This window comes from Gadus chalcogrammus, chromosome 10 (genome assembly GCF_026213295.1).
Source record: "Gadus chalcogrammus isolate NIFS_2021 chromosome 10, NIFS_Gcha_1.0, whole genome shotgun sequence".
NCBI classification, from domain to species: domain Eukaryota; kingdom Metazoa; phylum Chordata; class Actinopteri; order Gadiformes; family Gadidae; genus Gadus; species Gadus chalcogrammus.
In genome coordinates, this window is record NC_079421.1 from 16504223 (window position 1) to 16518411 (window position 14189).

Consider the following 14189-nt stretch of genomic DNA (forward strand, 5'->3'; position numbering starts at 1 on the left):
AGATGGCTACACCTCAAATATCTATAGGTAATATTGTTGTTAGCATTACTACAAAATCTATTGCATCAACAATCATCTATAGCCTTGTTATTTGTACATTAGAGTTGATATTACTTTGCACCAATTTTATTTTTTCGTACAAAAGTTCCAGATACCATTTCATCCATCACTCCTTCCAAAGGTGTCAGTGGTCCCAATGCTACTAATTAATAATACTACCAGGCTGAATTCTATTTTTAAGATGGTGTTCAGTTAAGTTGTTCTTTATGATTCATAAACCCTTTCCCATATATTTGATGTTTTCTGATATAGAAACATATTGCTGTCATGCTATTTTCATTATGGCAGATGAAAAACTAGCATTTGCTTGGGAAAATCATAAATTAAATAAAACCTGGCTCTTCTTTTTTTCCTTGACCAGACCACCTGTAAATTCAGTGCAGAAAGCCTGGGGTCATCAAGGTCAGGTTACAGCCTAACTTTGTAAGCATCAGTAAGAAGATTGTGGCAGCAAAGATATGTTGGCGCAATATACTGAGAAATCGCAGCCCCACTACCAACAGAAGGAAATGTTTGCCTTAGCTGCCCGGAAAGGAAGTGTAAAGCCCCTTTTACACATAGTACCAGGTAAATTACTGGGATAATATTGGAGGCACTGTTAGTGATTTACAATGTTCACACATGCAGCTTCATTCAGGAACATTTCTGTCTTGTGCCCATGGCATAGCAATGTAGGAATACGGGCCAAGAGACAGTCTGGAATAGGGTGGTAATGCAACACTGAGAAGAGCTCCCTTATTTGGGGACCTGTCCTGTTTCCAAAAAAGAGCTTGTTTGCAAACGGAAATAATAAGAACAAGAAGCTGTATTGCTATTACTATCAGATCACAGGATAAGCATTGGCACCTCGCCAATTTCATGTACGTCCTCAGCGGAGTCTTGCTATTGGTTTGCTTGCTCTAAGCGAAAGACTGTACAGACAGTGATCCGGAAATGTTACCACCTCCTGAGCAGGCATATTGCTGGAGCAGATTTTCTGGAATATTATATCCAATCCACGCATGGCCCCATACAGGCACTCTTCCGGAACATTGCAGGGTAAGACCACATGTGTGAAAGCGGTGAGTGAACTCACATTTGCACACTATGAGATTTTAAAAGATAGGTTTTGGGTACACTAACTCCTCTTGAGTGTTGTATGTTGCACTCGATCTACAGGCTCTATAAATATTTGTTTGCAGCGTTCTCCCGGTCAGTAAACTTTTGAAAATACATTGATGAAAATGTTATAGACTTAGTCTTTTACAATTCTCATTACTCTTTTTAGCAGTCTGCATTGAGGCTTTAGTATTTAGGAAAACATAATAAATCCTCACAGAAAACCGGCAGCTGGCAATAATGTTTCAATTGGCTATAGATTATTAACATTTGGTAAATTTGTTTCCAATCAAGTCATTTATTGTTTGGTAAAGCCATTTCCGCTGCATGAGTAATGAGCATTCTCTGAATGTAGAAAATAGAATGTGTTAGGTTTCAAAAAGAGTTAAACAACAAATAGGCTAATTATCAGACAATAATTAACATATTTGTCTAGCAGATTTTTTTTCAAATTAATGCAGGAATCAGTTTTTTCACAAAATAAACGATATTAGACAAAACATGGCAAACAACCAAGAGGAATTATACAAGCTAGAAATGACAAAAAAAGGTGTCTCAGCCTGAGCATTGAACCCTCCGAGCCCAAGGCCATGCTGACTTTGCAGTGGCCCAAAACAGATTTTGTTTTGGGGTGGCTGCATGATGAAGATCTACATTTAGTCTATAAGCACAGTGGAAAGCACACGTCACATGGACCTTCACACCATGTGGATTGGCTCTTTTCAAATAATTTCTGATACTTTTGCATATGGACATCTGTTCATGCCAGAGAGATCGAAGCTGAACAACAGAAATCTGAATAGAGTATTGCACTGTAATGTGTAATGTGGTGCTGACAGACTCCTGTGATAATAGTACTACCCAGATCTTTACTTTGACCTCCAACCACCACAAACACAAGAATCCAACCCCAAGCAAGTACTTAATAACCAATTCTCCTACTAATAGCCAAGCGTTAACCTAACCATTTATAAACCTCAAAATTCGTGGATTTCAACCGTAATTCGGAAAATCTCACAAGTAGTATTGGCCCTAACAGCAGGTAGAGGTACCCGTCTCCCCCCAGAATGGAGGATTTAGGAATAGACGGTTCAGATACGTATAAACACCACCCCTTTATAAAAATGCTTTGCAGTAAATCATAACCAAACATATCGATTTTATCATTGATTGACTTTGTGATTTCAAGTGGGTCTTTGATTTCTGTATGCCAAAATAGTGGAAGTTCAAACTAAATTGACCTCAGAGTATGTAGGCCTACAGGACACGCTGTAGTCTAGCGTGTACATCTTTGTTATACAAAACACGTCTGCTTCAGTACTCTCTGCAGACGGTAACTTGTTGTTCTGCAATAAATACCTTGTCATAACCAGCAAACAAAAAACTCCAGCACTTTTATTTGACTTCTGCCTTGTGTCGTGAGTCGGTTAACCCAACTGTTAATGCGTGGTCAAGGGCTGCCAAACCGAGAAATCATAGCGAAAACAGCATCCCCTCTGCGGCCTCAGTCGAGCACCACCCTGTCCTGCCCAGCACAGCCCAGCCTCTGACCTAATGTTATCCTTAGGGATTTAATAAAACTCTCAAGAAGAAGAAGAAGGAATTAACCTCTTCAAGGAAAACCGAAAACTTGATTTGGGTCCACACGCAAGTTATGTAGCGCGGTTGCACAAAAAAAAACGCGACTCCACCCTATTCGGTCCGTAATGGCCGTACACTGTCCGGTACCTCGTAACGTAACGGCTCCGCACGGATGAACATGCTGCCTTCATAAACACTTCAAACACTTGCATAGGACAACTGGTTCCATAGTGTAGTGGTTATCACGTCTGCTTTACACGCAGAAGGTCCTGGGTTCGAGCCCCAGTGGAACCATTGATTTTAGTTCATTGAGTTTTCCCGGTGAACATTAATTCTAATATGCCATTACACGTTTGCTAAAACGATTATATTGTTTATGATTAAAACATGTAGGCTTTGTTTGGCAATAGCCGGTTTATTACGTTAACTTATAACTAAACTATAGCTTTATTGTCCCGACGCAGAGAAGCGTTAACTTATCGTGTAATATCGTGAGCACGACGTTATCGTAATGAACTTACATTGTTTTATAATATATAATATCATTCTAACGATTCGACATGCATGTAGTTAGTTACTGTAAAATGAACACTAAGGTAACAACATCTTGTACAAGTAATACAGGATAGGAATACTGCAGCGTGTGTGTGTAAAAAAATACACTCCATGGATAGGACTTTAATAAACTCACCTTGTGTCTGTACCTAATTCACGTAGCTAGCAAGAAATGTGATTCATTTTGCCAATTAAAACACAAATAACTTACCTATTCGGTTGTTTTGTCACATGTCGAGGTCTCAGTTGTAGACACGTCTTGTGCCGTGCAATGTGAGGAGTACAAGCAATTAAACCTGACTAGTTTGAAAAGTATTGATGTAGTTTAACATTACCGTTTTTATTATAAGAAGTCCGCAGGATTTATGGGTCAACCGAGGGAAACAGCGCCACCTTGTGACGCATTCGACTTCATAACCACGTTGCCCTGTCCACATTGTGCAATGCAAAGGCACTGTTCTAATGTAACTCAACATTGAAACGTATTGTTTTGGTGGTCATTCACTGATGGATTAGCAGTATAGATTTATAGCTGTGTATTGCGTTTTGAGTTTTTCTCAGCGTCCATTGTCGACAAACGTGAAAACGGAAATTGATTTGATTTGCATTCTTCCCTTCCTTGTGTTGCACTTGTTTTTGTCCCCAAAATGGCGAATCTAGCGGCTGCAGTCGCCGCCGCGGCGGCGAACAGAGACCCAGCCGTCGACCGGTCACTGCGTTCAGTGTTTGGTGAGTTTCTTTATGTAGCTTAGCTAATTATGCAGTCATTATCATTTTAACAAACTAAGTATTTGGCCAAGGGACAGGCGTATTGCTGCTAGTGAGCATGCTAACGTTGTGCTGCTAGCTAACCTAGGTAACGAGGTAAAGAGTGATGGAGTTAACCAACAAGCATGATGAACTACAAATATAACGTTACACATTTTTTGTAGTGGGGAATATTCCGTATGAAGCTACGGAGGAGCAGCTTAAAGACATCTTCTCCGAAGTGGGACTTGTTGTCAGTTTTAGGTGAGTAATACAAAGTTGTATGTCTTCAGTTCCTGTTCACCTTAAAAGTGTGTGTGTGTGTGTGTGTGTGTGTGTGTGTGTGTGTGTGTGTGTGTGTGTGTGTGTGTGTGTGTGTGTGTGTGTGTGTGTGTGTGTGTGTGTGTGTGTGTCGTAACTGCTGTTTCGTGTGATCTGGCCCTTGTGAGGTGTACGTTTCCTTGTGAGGAAGAAGTAACCTAAACTCTCTGTTGCTCTAGATTGGTGTACGACAGGGAAACGGGAAAGCCCAAGGGATATGGCTTTTGTGAGTATCAGGACCAGGAGACGGCTCTCAGTGCCATGCGGAACCTCAACGGGCGAGAGTTCAGTGGCCGGGCTCTCCGTGTTGACAACGCTGCCAGTGAAAAAAACAAAGAGGAGCTCAAAAGTAAGCATCAACAGTTTGTGCTGCCCATTCATCTCCCTTCGTTACAACTGCCATGAATGGGTTGTATGTCATGTAAGTTGTGGTGCCGTCTTGATTCCCATGTCGGGCTAAATTGTGATTTGAAACCCCTGTTTCTAATTCAAGGGGTTTGAGCTTTAAATAAAGGGGTTTTCGTAAAGGGTTCTAGGAAGGAGCGGTGATGTTATCCAAATGGTAAGTACCAAAGGCAGCTTTGTGATACTATTTTTGTATCGTCGTTGTGGATGAGCAATATAATAAGCGATGTTGTATATGTAAGGAGCCAGGCATTATACTATGAGTGTACAGAAAGCATAACTCTCTCTCTTCACACAAGCAAAACCCGCTCTCCGGCACCGCCATAAGGATCAACCGCTGCCCAGACAGAGATCCACACACACCTCGTCACAAAAAGAATGTTACCTTCGTTCAGAGCAGAGTGGAACCTTCACAAAGTAGTTTGTCGGAGACAAAAGTCAAAACCTTTGACTTTATTCCAAGTTTTATTTAAATGAAAATCTTGATCACCTGGCTTATGTTCGAGTTCATGGACTTATTACCACGTTTAAGAAGAGGATTAAAACGTTTTGGGATTTGCAATCTATTTTAGCTTACCGGGACTTTGTCTTTTTTCCCTCCATGCTTAGGTTTGGGCACCGGTGCACCCGTCATCGAGTCCCCGTATGGGGACAATGTACGGTGTGACGAGGCCCCAGAGTCAATCAGCAGGGCGGTGGCCAGTCTGCCCCCAGAGCAGATGTTTGAGCTCATGAAACAAATGAAGGTGCGCTTGTTTCATGTTGTGATAAGGGATGGGCGAAAATAGCAAATGTTGAGTTATTGCATGTTTCACATCTGACATCAGATGCCCTTTATTTATTTTTAGACCTCTGCTTTTAGTAAGCAATGTTTTTCTTTTTTACAGTAATCCCTTCATACACTCTGTAAATATCCCAGTTGACGAGCATATTCAGAGATCTAAAATGTGTGTGGCTGTATACCTCCTTAGTCAATTCATCGTTTAATTAGTTAATAGACCGTATGAGACTATTTTTTGTCATTTAGTAGTGTTAAAGTCATAAATCTGACTTGATGGATTTAAGACCTGGTCTCAGCCCAAAGCCTTACTGATAGTTTTATGTGATTCTAAATACAATTGCATGTCCATTGGGCGTTTAATCCTGCCCTCTAAACATCTACTATTTTCCAGCTTTGTGTCCAAAACAGTCCCCAAGAGGCGAGGAACATGCTGCTGCAGAACCCACAGCTGGCCTACGCTTTGCTGCAGGCCCAGGTGGTCATGAGGATCGTGGATCCAGAAATCGCTTTGGTGAGAGGGACGGTCCTCCTCGAGCTCTGTTGCTTTACTGATGCAGTGTTAAATCAAAAGCTTTGTTCTTAGGGAGTATTTGTTCACATCAAGCCCCTGCCTTAGTGCTCAATTGGGATTAATTGCTCATAAAAAAAAAAGTTTGGTTTTTCATGTCATATTTTGAATCTATATCCACCAGTGTGAAGATAGCCACACCTTGTCAACACTTCTTCATATCGACTTGTACATTTAACAGTAAACACTGACTTCATTGGCCGCAGTGTTGACTTCCATGCGGATGCAACAGATTTTGTTATTGTTATTTTGCGCCTGCGGGTCAGTTTGGACTGTGACCAGTTCAGGTGAGCAGCCCAACATTCACCCAGAGCAATGCATCAAATCGAGCTCTAAGGCTTGCAGTGTGAACAAGGCCATGGTGTTCTAACTCGGTGCGCTGTCCTAATGCAGCAGTAAATAGATCCCATGGCGGAGGAGGACCTCTTGTTTTGACCTGGTGACCATTGTTCCTACAGAAAATGCTCCACCGGCAGAATACAGTCGCACCTTTGATCACCAACCAGGGACCTTCAGCATCCATTCCTCCTTCAGCCCAGGTGGCCGCCCCGGTGCCCCAGCCACAGCCCATGGTGACGCCTCACTCTTTCACATCCTCTAGCCCTACCTCCTCCTTCCCTCGCTATTCCGAGGGAGTGGTTAGCTTGAGGTTCTGTCTTTCGTTCTCTCTTTCATGCTTTTTTTAACGTATTTTCTTTTGTCTTTCGTTCCTTCTTGCAAATGACGGCTGATAATGATTTTCATTTTCTCAAACGTAACAATTGCTAATAACTCCATTGGGTTTTTCATTCCTCAGCAAACGGGCATGCATGTGAACGGAGCCCCTCAGATGATGCAGCCTCCCCCCATGGTCCAGGGGCAAGCCCCCGTACCCGGACCCGTGGGCCCACCAGGTAACCCCAGCGCCGTACTCCATGAATTGGTTATTGAGGATTTATGTTTCAGTATATTCTTGTTATTAACTTTTTAACTATTTAAGCCTTTTCAGTTGTCATGTCGTACCGGCCTAGGTTAATAATTGAAAGAACCAGCTTTATAACTTCATATAGCAGTGAGTTCGTCTTCACTCTTGGGGTTGAGAAATAATGGAAATAATTTTTTTTTTATCATTGATTCATGAGCTGAGTTATGGGAAAAATCAACCGAAGAGCCTCTTCCTTATTTTTGGAAAATGGTTGCTGTAGAAGTTGACACAGCTGTTTTAATAGTTATTCATTTTTTAATTTTTAATTTAAGTTAAAATGATCATCGGCCATTAATAGACCCGGAATTAACTGTCTGAGCATGTCTTTTCCTGTTTGGATTTTTTTTTTATTTAAGCGTTGGAAGTCGTCTCTGTCTGCCAGCATGCTTTGTGCTTGTCCAAGCTGCGTTGCATCACTAGGTGGCAACATAGCATTGTGTCTGTGGTGTCTTTGTTAAGTATAACTAAATCTTCACAACCATTTAACCCTTCACTATAACATTGTATCCATGCCTTTTTTCTCCACTGACCAAATTGTTTTGGAGGGTTCAGTTCCCTGGGCTGACTTTATGGCTTCTAAACTGTGACAAACGATTCTATATCCCATTCAACAAAGTTTCCCCCTTGCTGAGTGTGAGAGTGCATGTCTAAAGTATGTGTTTAAAGTGGCGTTCTCTTCGCTGAGTCTCTTGTCTGCTGCTCTCTTCTCTGAGTGTCTTGTCTGCTGTTCTCTTTGCTTTAACGCTGGCTCAGGGAACCTCCAGCATTCTCCCACAGGAGCTTCTGTTCAGGCCGCTACCGAGCGGTCCCAAGGTACTAACCCCAACCCCCCTAGCTGCCGTCTCCCCCACTGCAGCGTAGGCTTGGGCGGTATCTATAACCTCATACCTTCATACCTCCCGGTCATTTCATCCAGGGTATAGGTTATGTGTGTATTATTAACACAATAATAATAAAAAAACCGGCAAAGGTGAGTTGGGGACTGAATGGATCAGCATCTGTGATATTGTCTAGCCAATAATGCTGTGTCTAATTAAATTAGCCTACTTGGACAGGTCTTGCCTGAAAATCTGTTTAACCTTTTACAGTCTATTTTAAACAGTTTAACCTGTATTTTATAAAAATGCTCGTTGTGGTTGTAACAATTGCGTTACAACCACAACGGAGCTAAATTGGCCCCAGCAGTTATTTACCCACTTTTTACTGCTGCTGAATGTAATATTCATGTTTAGAATCTTGAATCGTATCAGGGTTATTGCACTTTAGCTAGGCTGTTGTTCACTGCAGAGTGCTTGGTAATTCGCCTTTCTGTAGAAATATTGACCAAAGGATGGCCCTAAAGAGAGGGGTGCTGTCGATCGACGGCTTCAGATGTATTCATAAGATGTTGGACAACAGTAGCATTAACAGTCACATTACAAATAGGAGTGTCTGTGTATTTTTGACGGTATTTCTAAATACCCTGGAATACCATGGTCCTGCACAAACCTTCTTCAGAGCAATAAAGGTGATTGTTTTTCTACGTTTTTTTTTTGATTGAGCCCTCCTATATACACATGGTTACATTCATCTCAACAAAAGGCTTTGTCTATTTAACCTTTTAAAACTTCCTGGAAAACCTTTTTTTTTTTTCTTTTTTTTTTTTAATCGGTGCAAGAAATTGGCAGGTGTAATGGCGGAAATGAAATGAAGCCGATGACTGTGTGATTCTCAGGTTAATGATCACAGGGTTGGGCCGGTTGGCAGTTTTTCCACACGGCTGTTTTCGGTTCCCATGTCAACTGATTCGTTTTACCTCTTCTATTCCACCTATCTCAAGCAGCAATCGTTTAGAGTTGAAGTGATTCAGAAAGACAACAAACCGCATACAGTGTCAACAATACGTGACAATGAACACGATAACGCACATTTTATTGCGCTCTATATTCCTTTGTATCGTTAAACCATATAATTATCAGATGATGGCCTTCCATGGCAAAGGCTATGCAACGTCTGTTTTTTTATTTTATTATAGCTCCTCTCCTATAATATCGCACTACCACCGTTAAAATCCATATGTCTCATTATGTGCATGCAATCATTCTTTCATCACCATCAAATTAATGTTATTACATTTTCAGATGAGTATAGCTGTGTATCTACTTGCACTGTCTTCATGTGTGGCTTGTCTGGGTAACACAAGCTGGTAAGGCCAAACATGTTTTAACATTTTCTAAAGGTGAGAATCAATTAACCTCTCGTGTTCTGGAATCAACCAGTGTGTCTATGGAGGAGGAAAAAAAACTACAAAGGTAGAAATCAATCCCAGCCATGTTCTCTTTCTTCAAAGTACTTGATCTCAGCCGGTGCAGTGCTCTATTGAGTATGATTGATCCCTCAGCATTGTTTTTGTTTCAAGAGTTACTCCAACTGTCCATTTACTTGAATCACCGAAATATGGTCTGCTGCCGTGTGTGTGTGTGTGTGTGTGTGTGGTTTTAATGGTTGGATCAGATGTTGTTTCCACTATGTTCCTGTAGTCCTGACTGTAGCCTTTAATGAGATTAGGGCCGAACAAATCAATATGTTGGATCTGAAGTCCCCAGTGAAACCATCAAAAGCCACAATGTTATCCACAGAATCGTCTGTCTTGTGGTCGAAAAATAACCTTAACTTTGGTGCTGTGGACATATAAATAAAAGAACATTCAACTTCTTGCTGTGGTTGGATAGCTTTCAATCATACGATGGCATTCAACCAATCGTCATATTTGGTAGAGGTACCCCAGCATATTTTATTTGCAGAATATATGGATGACGGGATTTTATTGGTAACTTTATAAAATCACAATCTGTCAGCATTGACTACAGATGTCAAGGTGATTTGTATCATCGAGCTAGATGAAATGTAACACATTGTGACTTGTTTCTTAAAATGAATAAGTTCAACATGAACAACACAAAATAAGGCTGCATTGTACAAAAGCTGTATCAGCGGGACCAAGTTGTTTCCTATTACAGTAAGTATGTTCAAGGTGTAACCAGTATACTAACCACTATGTAGCTTAGATAATAGTCTGTCATCAAGCCTACTCATTTAATGCTCTTAAAAGTTCCAGTGACAGAAGTGAACGCCAACTTTGTTTGTTTGGCTCTCTGACCGTCTAAGATGCTTCTACATGGCCATGCTTTGTGTGTGTGAGAAAGAGAGAGAGAGAGCGAGAGAGAGAGAGAGAGACGCACTCACTTGTAAATCTATCCTGGCGTCTCCCCCTCCAGGGCCAGGTGGGCTGCCCCCCAGAGGCCTGCTTGGAGACGGGCCTAACGACCCCCGGGGCGGCTCTCTTCTGTCTGTCACAGGAGAGGTCATCGAGCCCGCGTAAGACTCCGCCTCCTCGTCAGCGCAACATGACCACACAGACCCCCCCCCCCCTCCCCCCAGCCTCTCCCTTCCTGCCTTGAAGTCTGATTAAAAAACATCAGAGGTTTGCCCTCGGTGGTTGAAACAAGGGCATTGCCATTCAGCTCACATACCGCACGCACATCGTCCCAGTTGCACATGAATAAATAAGACCAAATAAGTTACTTGAAGTGATGCGACGGTCTAAACCAGTGGTGGTTTCATTCATTCGATCCAGACGGCAGTAGATTTATTCCAGTGAACGACTGATGCGGCAGTCATGTTATCAGTTGATGTTCTGGAGACGGTCCCTGACATTCATCCCCTGTCCCCCCCCCCTCTTGTGTCTTGCAGTGGTTACATGGGGCCGCCGCCACCCCACCAGGCGCCACCAATGCACATGGGCCAAATGGGCAGTGGCCCGCCACCAGACATGAGAGGGCCCCCCCACGATATGAGAGGCCCACCCATGGGGGAGCAGAGGAACATGATGGGGGACCCCAGAGGACCGCCCATGATGGAGCCCCGGGGCCCACCGATAGAGAGCCGAGGTAGCTACGGTCAGCCATGTTGTGAGACGCCAGCTCCTGTGTTTGTTTCAGACCCTCTCTCTAGAGTCCCAGGTCAAGGGACTGGCCTTTTGCCCCTAAGCAGGTTGATTTGGAGCCATGCTTTGACATACTGTGCTCGCAGCCGATCAGGTTAACGTAACGATCGTTCCCAACGGAGTAAGTTGATGGAGCTTTTTCCTTATCCGGTAGGAAAAGCAGCGAATACGGCTGGCTTTCCTTCCACTGATTTATAAATAAGTCCAGCAGTGCACATTTAGGTTTTACTGTGTTTGTTTAACCATTTCTGCTAAAAACTGATTCTATGGCTGGCTGCATTGATACGATGACGAAGTCCTCCCAAAACCTTTCAAAACCAAGGGCACCCCTTTACTGGGATTTATTTTTCGATGCACACCAACCACTCAAACTATAAGAAATACTTGCAAAGACACCTGCACACAACAAATGTAGTTTGATCAGTGTGGTGGCCACTGTCCCCTTCCCCTTCAGCCTATTATCAGGCATCGCTGATAAGTTTTGTTATCTAGGTAGATGAATAGCTGCAGGATTGTGCATAGGCTGTCTGACATTTTATGTTGGATTATATCCTTTCATTCGTCATTCATTACCTGGGCCGAAGGGCGGAATGTAATGGGGTTGTTTCTTCTTTTTTTTCCCACATGTGACACGTGTATATATTTGTCTAGGCTTGTATGCGTCTTAGGGCACTTGTTCACGTTTTTTAATGACTGTAGCCACATGTGTCCGCCCTGAGGAAATACGCTTCTGCCAGCCTTTTTCTCAGAGTGCGCCACCTTTTCTGTGTGACCGCTCCCAACAATCTCGACTTCCGAGTAAGGTACTGGTGTGGTCCCCGCCACTCCTTTCAAGGCAACCCATAATATAGACGACCGGGTGGGCTCGGTACCCTTGTAAACAGGAATAATGGAGGATATGTCCGATGTAGATCATAAAGAAGGACACAACGCTGGCCTGTCATACAGCGACGGTTAAAGTGGTGTTTTTATGTTGTCATAGGAACAAAACCTGGGTGACGGGGAGATTTCAATCTCCCCGTCACTCTTCGGCGCCCTGCCAGTGCTTTTCTGCCAGAGAAAGATGTTCTGTGGACGCAAGTCCTCAATGAGCATGGACAATACCAAGTTGTCAGTGACATACTTGGTCAGACTCTGTTTGTACTATTTGCACTCTGTATTGACGGAGTAGAACTTTGATTTGGTTTTGCAGATAATATTGTTCGCACTTGAAAAAAATAGAATTATTTAATTTAATTTATTGTACTTCAACTTTTATAAATTTTAGTTTTTGTTTCAATTGAATGCATGTAAAGAGTTATAATAAAACATTTCAAAATGCATGTGCAACTCGGTTAAATAAATGTCTGTTGTTCCAGTCATATATTTTGTCATTGTAGTTTTCTTAAAATCTCGTCTCGTCTCGATCTCGCGAACCGAATATCGTGTCTCGTCTCGTCTCGTGAGCTGAGTGTATCGTCACACCCCTACATAGTAGTAAAACTAGTATAGAAATTCCATCCCCTTTTTTGTTTGTGTTTGTGTACGTGCGTCTGTCAAACCTAAGCATGGAATCCGCACACTCAATCATGCCTGTCATTTCCCCTGCAGCAAAGTGTGACACAACAAGGGGTGGCATTTTACTCGGGCATCATAGTTAAGGGCCCTCAGCGTCCGGGTCCTGTCCTGAGCCCCACCATAACCGGGGTCCTCGTTTCAGGTCGTGACCCCAGAGCCATGGACGCCCGCGGGCCTGCGGCTGGACAGAGAGTTCCCATTGCTGGAGGGGGAATGCAGGGGCAAGGACAACACAACATGGCTGCCAATGTGCCGCCACCTGCAAGACCGGTAAAGGAACTACTAGTGTCCATTGTTATGCTTGTCAAATTGTTGTGTTATCCGTGGATGATCTGTCTGGCATCCCTCAATGATTAATGCTTGGAGCTAAAAATATATAGTAGCCTTCCCTTTTGCAACAGTTTCAGTATTATGAAACAAAGACGACGGGATGGCCACAAATTTCAGCCTCAAAACCATTTTCTCCAACATTGATTGCAGAATAATATTTCAATTCAGCAGCAACATAGGGCCTTTCACATATCTAGGCTCCACTTCGAGAAGAATCATAGGGCAGATGCCGCTAGCTGATGCTCATGTTTTTATCTTGCCTTGCTCAAGGGTCCTGGCGTCCCACAGTCTGGAGGAGGCTTCAGCCCGAGCCAAAGCCAGGTCTCCTCACAAGACCAGGAGAAGGTGGGCCTCACTGCTCTCTCCCCCGTCCTAACTCGACTACCAAAACATGGTCACAATAATGTTCTGTCAATACTCCTATTTTTGGATTCATAGAAATGCTGATGAACAAATGGTTAAATTTGCTCATTACAAAATTGCACGTGGCCTATGTCACGTCCCGTTAGCAACTGTGTTCTCATTTGGTTCTGCTGTTTTTTTTTCTCCTCTCCCTCCTGCAGGCCGCCTTGATCATGCAAGTGCTCCAGCTCACCCCTGAACAGATCGCCATGCTGCCCCCGGAGCAGAGACAGAGCATTCTCATCCTCAAAGAGCAGATCCAGAAGACAGCTGGAGCCCCTTGACCTCCTCGCACTGACAAAGTGCTGTGAGTATATTGGGACCTTTTACCAAGCTCATATTTCCCTTAGTGGTACCCGGCATTGCTCCCCTACATGTGTACCAATGGGTACTCCCTCTGATCTCATGCCCTGCCTCAGCCGGTCTTTAATGTAGCCTTAACGCTGTGTTACTCATACTTCTGTCTCGTCTCGTTACATATTCTTTTCTTTTATTTCTCAGGCTTCTTAAAAGGTGTCGTCTCTGTGTCAGTGATGTTTAACCGGTCTGAAGACGGTTGCTTATGCCAGATCGGCTGCATTTTATATATATTTTTTTGTTTGGGTCCTTTGATTTTATAGGTATTTTTTGGAGCCAGGACGGAGATTTGGCAGTTTGTGGACTATGACATGTGGGACGGCTGAACAAAACTCAGTTGGCACTATCCTGCCATGGTCACTCTTTTCAAGTCCTATTTTTCTCCTCTTCAATGCTGTATAAACTTTGTTTTAATTTCTGTTCATCAATAAAAACTGAAAAATAAACTTGATCCTAAACTGTCTTTTGTATTGGTATG

General features: G+C 42.9%; 2 protein-coding genes and 1 non-coding gene across 5 annotated transcripts in view; 2 read left to right on the forward strand and 1 right to left on the reverse strand.

Moving 5' to 3' along the window:
• bcorl1 (BCL6 corepressor-like 1) overlaps positions 1–3879 on the reverse strand; it is a 28891-nt gene extending 25012 nt beyond the window's left edge. Inside the window, exon 1 of the mRNA XM_056599970.1 lies at positions 3506–3879. The gene's annotated coding sequence lies outside the window, so the exon portion shown is untranslated. The remainder of the gene's footprint in view (positions 1–3505) is intronic.
• Positions 2961–3033, forward strand: trnav-uac (transfer RNA valine (anticodon UAC)). Its single transcript has one exon. It is a non-coding gene; the product is annotated as a tRNA-Val (tRNA).
• On the forward strand, positions 3725–14186 carry cstf2 (cleavage stimulation factor, 3' pre-RNA, subunit 2). 3 transcript variants are annotated; one of them, XM_056599974.1, is made up of 13 exons: positions 3725–4023; positions 4227–4305; positions 4542–4711; positions 5371–5513; positions 5940–6059; positions 6575–6688; positions 6913–7009; positions 10338–10437; positions 10813–11009; positions 12765–12892; positions 13223–13297; positions 13516–13661; positions 13856–13968. In XM_056599974.1, the coding sequence occupies exons 1-12, from the start codon at positions 3942–3944 to the stop codon at positions 13636–13638; spliced, it is 1428 nt and encodes a 475-aa protein (XP_056455949.1). In that variant the 5' UTR covers positions 3725–3941; the 3' UTR covers positions 13639–13661; positions 13856–13968. The 3 variants fall into 3 exon arrangements, with proteins under 3 accessions (XP_056455949.1, XP_056455948.1, XP_056455950.1); XM_056599973.1 differs by lacking the exon at positions 13856–13968 and adding an exon at positions 13975–14186 and having other exon boundaries at positions 3726–4023; XM_056599975.1 differs by lacking the exon at positions 13856–13968 and adding an exon at positions 13975–14186 and having other exon boundaries at positions 3726–4023; positions 5377–5513.
• The last annotated feature ends 3 nt before the right edge of the window (positions 14187–14189 follow it).

Coding starts and splice junctions, on each gene's coding strand:
- cstf2 (XM_056599974.1), top strand. CDS start 3,942: ATGGCGAATCTAGCGGCTGCAGTCGCCGCCGCGGCGGCGAACAGAGAC. Junction 4,712..5,370: donor AAACAAAGAGGAGCTCAAAA/GTAAGCATCAAC, acceptor TTTTCCCTCCAT/GCTTAGGTTTGGGCACCGGT. Junction 5,514..5,939: donor AGCTCATGAAACAAATGAAG/GTGCGCTTGTTT, acceptor ACTATTTTCCAG/CTTTGTGTCCAAAACAGTCC.